Genomic DNA, 6,466 nt, shown 5'->3' with positions numbered 1-6,466 from the left:
TTGAATAGCTACACCCTTAAAAATACAAAGGAAATACATTTGATAGTATTTGATTTGATTGCAAAAAGCCACCACCACGTTTAACATTAATATCAATTGTAATTGACATTGTTGGTAAATTGTTCTAGGAAAAATTCAATGATAAAACTCACAATGTTTCTCAATTATTCCAGGAAGAAAATACAACCATTAACAGAATTTTAAATGGAGAACAACCTGACAAGTGTGGTAGAGTTTATTCTGCTGGGCTTCTCCAAGAACCATAGAGTGCAGTCATTTCTCTTCCTCCTTTTTCTTGCCATTTATACCACAACTTGGCTCGGAAATCTCACCATTATAATCACAGTATTTCTCACCCCTGTTCTGCATACACCCATGTATTTCCTGCTTGCTAACCTGGCTATTGTAGACATCAGTGAATCTTCTGTCACATCACTCAAAATGTTGTGGAATCTCTTCTACCACACTCATACCATTTCTTATAATTGGTTCATTGCACAGATTTTTTTCATTCATTTAACTGGGGGCACCTTAGTCTTCTTACTAATTGCAATGGCTGTTGACAGATATATTGCTATTTACAAGCCCCTGCAATATTTAATTATCATGAAGAAAGAAATTTGCATAGGCCTGGTAGCAGGGGCATGGTTAGGTGGCTTTGCTCACTCCATTATCCAGGTTGGAATTCTCCTTCAGCTCCCTTTCTGCAAATCCAACATTTTGGACAATTTCTACTGTGACATTCCTCAACTTATCAAGCTGGCATGTGCTGATACATACACACCTGAGCTTCTGATGGTCTGCAATAGTGGACTTCTCCTGACATTAATTTTCTTCACTTTGCTTGTGTCATATACAGCCATCTTAGTAAAGATTAGGAGGCATATAACAGAAGGCAAACACAAGGCCCTTTCCACTTGTGCTGCCCAGATCATAGTTATGAGTTTAAATTTTGTTCCAGGGATGTTCATTTATGACCGTCCTTTCAAGGTATTTCCAGCAGACAAGATTGTTTCAGTCCTCTACACTCTTTTGACCCCAATGCTGAATTCCATGATCTTTACTCTTCGGAATAAGGAGATGAAAGTCACCATTAAGAAGCTCATGAGAAAATGCTATCTTTCAAAATAGACAAAAGCACCACATTCTACCCTGTGGGAAAACTTCCAGAATAATTTAAAGTTCAGTCCCCCACTCCATGGCATTGCTCTTGAATTAGTAAATATGCAACATGAAAATTTGTTGTGCTCAGTGGACAAATGACTATTTTTTTTAGGCATGTTTCACAACTCGGAGCACACATTTGGTTTACTTCAATATGAAGCAACCCTGAAGAAGTTGAATGTATGGGCTCTTTGTTTTCTTTTCCCTGTAAGACATTAGTGCTCTGTATTTTCTATTTATATTTAAATTTTATTCATATAGAGTATTGTTCTTCAGATTTTTTTTATTAGTTTGTCACCATTCTGGCATAAATTTTGCATGTGTTGCATATGTTGCCTATCCAGTACACTCTGGGTTTTAATTAACATGCTTGTAGGGTATTGTTGTACATTAATTATTATATTAACTAATTGCACAATGTTGAATTAAATACAATCTCTCCTCCTATAGTGACCACAAGGCATTCAGTGAAATGTCTATGGAGATTTTCAGTCATCCAGGTCATAGATGCTTTTTCACGAGGCAACTGGACTTTCTTGTTTTTCTTTGAAGATGTTTCACTTCTCATCCAAAAAGGTTCTTCAGCTCTGAGTGGATGGTGGGGAATGAAAGTATAAATCTTTCCATTCATTGAAATGGAAAGATTTATACATGTGCATGCCCAAGATGGCGGACGTGCTGGATTGAGCTCCGTGATGGGTTCCAGCTATTTCGGCGACCCTGGGAGTTAGCAGAGGGGTTTTGCCCTCTATACTGGGGGCCGGAGCGATACAATTGGACAGCTGACTTTTTAGACCTGAAACTGGCACTGCGAGATTGTCGGTCTGGCCTGGAGGACCCCGGAAGAGCCACAGCTTGGGTCAGCTCCGACCAACTGGTTTTCAGCTTGCAACGGCCAGCTGATTTTTGGAGCTGAGGAGCCGCGGCTTAGAACGGCGTGAGGAGGATGCTCTGGAGGAACGGCGCGAGAAGGGGTGTTTTCGGAGCGTTTAAAGCTGAGGAGCAGCAGAGGTTCCTGAGGTTTGTCCCTGTGAGTTCCAGTGGTTTTTGGAGGGGGCCTTGGTTGGGCCCAGAAGATCCCGGAAGAGCTGCAGCTTTAACGGCTCTGGCTAGCTGGTTTTGGGCCTCTAATGGCTCCGACCAGCAGTTTTTCGGAGTTGGTGGAGCCGTGGCTCAGAGCGGCACATGGAAGAACGCCGTGTTGGAGTGGCTGGAACACCAGAGTGGCGGAGGGGCCTGCAGTTGCTTCCATGAGCTCTGCTGACCTTCGGAGGGGCCTGGTTGGGCCCGGAAGATCCCGGAAGAGCCGCGGCCTGTAATCGGCCCCAACCAGCTGGTTTTGGGTGTGTAATGGCTTTGACCAGCTGATTTATGGAGCCGGTGGAGCTACGGCTTGGTACGGTGTGTATAAATCTGGCGCATAGAGCATCCTGCAGAATGGCGGAATGGTGAGATTGTGACTGGCGGAGAGGGCTTTTCAACTCCTGGTACTTTGTTAGCCACTGTTTTACCCGCCTATCGTCCAATTTCCCTCGATATGGCCGAGAACCTTCGCAGCCGGGACATCTACTGACTTTGCCATCCAGCAGGCTTTTACATTTTGAAGAGTAACTGTCTAATTTCCTTTGACTTCCGTCCTCTGTAAGACTCTGAAGGACCCAGGTGCCGAGCCACTGTGAGAGAGTGGCTCGGAGGTACCATCTCCTATGCCTCCTAGAGGTGAGAGCTCTATGGGGGCAGGCCTTACCCTGGATGTATTTTCCATTCCGCTTCCTGGTGCAGGCCTGTGACCATCGTGAGAGGATGGTGGCTGACCTGTTCAGAGGTTACCAACTCGAGTGGCAGTGGAATTGGTTAGGCGGTCTGGACATTTATTTATCCTCTGATTTAAGATCCTCCTTTTAATTATGGGTTTGCCTCTGCTGCACCCTCATGGACAATTATGGTTTGTTTACATTACTCCAGCACAGATTTACTCGCTCTCAGGGGTACCCCACCTTCCTGGGTGTGACCCACCTGTTTTTCTATTTCTCCTCTTGATGACGGGCCCAATTATTGGGACCCTGAGAGATGGTTGGGTAGGGAGAGGAACCCCTTGTATAAATTTAAGAAGAGGCTCCTGATTTGTTTCTTATCTAAATATTTTATAGGGTTAGGGAGGGGGGAGGGTTTGCATTCTTGGTTGGATTTTGGGGGGTGTCCACCATTCGCTGTTTAGGCCAGGCTTGGAATAGATCACAGTCGGACGGGGCTTGGGCAGGTTTCCTCCGGGGCACCGGAGCGGGGTGTGGGAGTACCTATTCCCACGATGTTAGGGAATGGCAGCAGATGCTCGAACAGAGGGCCGTATCAGTACCCGGGAGTGCGTCCCCGCTGTCTTCAAGCGGTGATGCGCTCCGACCCTCTGGTTTCGTCCCGTGGTCATAGGAACAGGGATGAGCAGCCACCTGAGCTCAGGCTTGTGTATTTCAATGCCAGGTCCATAGTTAATAAGGCCCCACTCATCCGTGATCTGGTTGAGGAGGAGCATGCGGACCTGGCTTGCATCACGGAGACCTGGTTGGGCCCAGAGGGAGGTGTCCCCCTGGTTGATATTTGCCCACCGGGTTTCCGGGTGCTGCACCAGCCTTGGGCTCAAGGTAGGGGCGGGGGTGTGGTGGTAGTCGTGAGGGAGACCTTATGTCCGCGGGAGGCCACTGTTGTCCAAATAGCCAGGTGTGAGTCTCTCCTCATGAGATGTGGCCCTAGGGCTCAGTTGGGCATGCTGCTTGTGTACCTTTCGCCTAGTCGCATAGCAGCAGCCCTGCCTAAGCTTCTCGATATCCTCTCGGGGTTGGTGATTGAGTTCCCCAGATTTATAATTTTGGGTGACTTCAATCTGCCATCCCTGGGGGGATCATCTGAGTTAGCTCGGGAGTTCATGGCTTCCATGACGGCCATGGACCTGACGCAAGTAATTCAGGGCCCGATTCATGGGGGGGTCACACGCTCGATTTGATTTTTCTATCTGGTCAGTGGTTGGATGATCTGGATGGGGGCTCTCCAATTGTTATGCCCCTGTCATGGACCAATCATCATCTCCTGCGGCTGGTCTTCCATTTTGCCAATCCCTGTCGTGGGGCTGTTGAACCAACTAGATGGTTCTGCCCCAGGCGCCTAATGGACCCTGAGCAGTTCCAAGTGGCCCTTGGGTCCCCACCTGCCGCCTTAGTTCACAGCTCGGCCGAGGCCCTAGTGGAAGCCTGGGAAAAGGCAGCCACTGAGGCACTCGACCAAGTTGTACCCATGCGGCCCCTGATCCCAGTGGGCTCCGTGGTTCTCCGCGGAGCTCTGGGAGATGAAGCATCGGAGACGGGGCCTAGAGAGCTGTTGGAGGTCCAGCCGGTCTGAATCCAACCGATTGCGACTAAGGTCCTTCACTAGGTCTTACCTCACGGCGATGAGGAGAGCAAGGTCAAACTACTTTGCTGCCCTCATCACATCTGCAGATAATCGCCCGGCCACCCTGTTTAGGGTGACTCGCTCCCTTCTGAATCAGGAGGTGAGGGAGGAGCCCTTGCAGGGTCGTGCCGAGGAGTTTAGCCAGCATCTGTCGGACAAAATCGCTCAGATCCGGACTGGTCTGGCCTCCGACTGGGCAGAGTCTGACAGTGAGAACATGGGTGATCTTGTCGATGTCATCTGGGAGGAGTTCGACCCTGTGACTCCAGAAGAGGTGGACAGGATTATGGGGAGGCTGAGCTCCACCACGTGTTTATTGGACCCATGCCCCTCCTGGCTGGTTTATTCGGCTCGGGAGGGGACACAAGGCTGGCTCCAGGCAGTGATAACTGCTTCTCTGAATGAGGGTAGTTTTCCCGCCACCTTGAAGGAGGCGGTGGTGAGACCCCTCCTCAAGAAGCCTGCCCTGGACCCAGCTGTTTTAAACAACTTTCGACCAGTCTCCAACCTTCGCTTTCTTGCGAAGGTTGTTGAGAGTGTGGTGGCGCAGCAGCTCCCTCTGTTCCTGGAGGAAGCTGATTATCTGGACCCAAACCAATCGGGCTTCAGGCCCGGGTACAGCACGGAGACGGCATTGGTCGTGTTGATGAATGATCTCTGGCGGGCTCGGGACAGAGGTTGCTCCTCTGTCCTAGTCCTATTAGACCTCTCAGTGGCTTTTGATACCATCGACCATGGTATCTTACTGCGGCGTCTTCGGGGGTTGGGAGTGGGAGGCACCATTTTACGGTGGTTCTCCTCCTACCTCCTGGGACGTTCGCAGTCGGTGTTGGCAGGAGGGCAGAGGTCGGCCTCGAGGCCTCTTGTTTGTGGAGTGCCTCAGGGGTTGGTCCTCTCGCCTCTCCTGTTCAACATCTATATGAAGCTGCTGGGTGAGATCGTTCGTGGTTTTGGGGTTGGGTATCATCAATATGCTGATGATACCCAGCTTTTTATTTCTACCCCAAACCACCCCAATGATGCCCTCTCCGTGATGTCCCATTGCCAGGAAGCGGTCCGGGTCTGGATGGGGAGGAACAGGCTTTGGCTCAACCCTGACAAGACTGAGTGGCTGTGTGTGCCGGCGTCTCAGGAAATTCATAATATTCCATCGTTAATTATGGGGGGTAAGATATTACCCCCCGTAGATAGGGCTCGCAACTTGGATGTCCTCCTAGATTCACAGCTCTACTTGGATGATCATATAGGAGCTGTGACTAGGGGGGCCTTCACCCAAGTTCGCCTGGTGCGTCATTTGTGGCCCTATCTAGACTGGGATGCCTTTTGCACAGTCACTCATGCACTCGTGACCTCCCGTTTGGACTACTGCAATGCTCTCTACATGGGGCTGCCCTTGAGGACTACTCGGAGGCTCCAGCTGGTGCACAATGCAGCCGCGCGAGTGGTGGTGGTGGCTTCCCGATACTCCCATGTAACACCTCTACTCCGTGAGCTGCATTGGCTTCCGGTTGTCCTCCAGGTAAGATTCAAGGTGCTGGTTACGACCTATAAAGCCCTAAATGGCACTGGTCCGGGTTACTTACGGGAGCACCTGCTGCCGGCATCAACATCCCTTCGTCCAGTGCGCTCCCACAGAGAGGGCCTCCTTAGGGTGCCGTCGGTCAAAGAGTGTCAACTGGCGGCCCCCAGGGGGAGGGCGTTCTCTGTGGATACGCCAGACCTTTGGAACTGTTTACCGGTGGAGCTCCAGATGGCTCCCGACCTTCGCTCCTTCCGACGTGACCTAAAAACATATTTATTTGAACAAGCCGGCCGGGTCTGATGGGTTTAGGGGTATTTTAACGCTTTGTATTAATTTATT

The 6,466-nt window shown here is 50.0% G+C and overlaps 1 protein-coding gene across 1 annotated transcript; it reads left to right on the top strand.

Annotated features, from left to right (window-relative positions):
- Positions 1-204: 204 nt before the first annotated feature.
- Positions 205-1,131, top strand: LOC308678798 (olfactory receptor 4D1-like; the record flags this gene model as incomplete). Its single annotated transcript, XM_081346031.1, has 1 exon — positions 205-1,131. The coding sequence occupies one exon, from the start codon at positions 205-207 to the stop codon at positions 1,129-1,131; it is 927 nt and encodes a 308-aa protein (XP_081202157.1).
- Positions 1,132-6,466: the final 5,335 nt, after the last annotated feature.

The sequence above is a fragment of the Vipera berus genome (genome assembly GCF_964194415.1).
Source record: "Vipera berus genome assembly, chromosome: Z".
Taxonomy (NCBI): domain Eukaryota; kingdom Metazoa; phylum Chordata; class Lepidosauria; order Squamata; family Viperidae; genus Vipera; species Vipera berus.
This window is presented reverse-complemented; position numbering and strand designations above follow the sequence as displayed.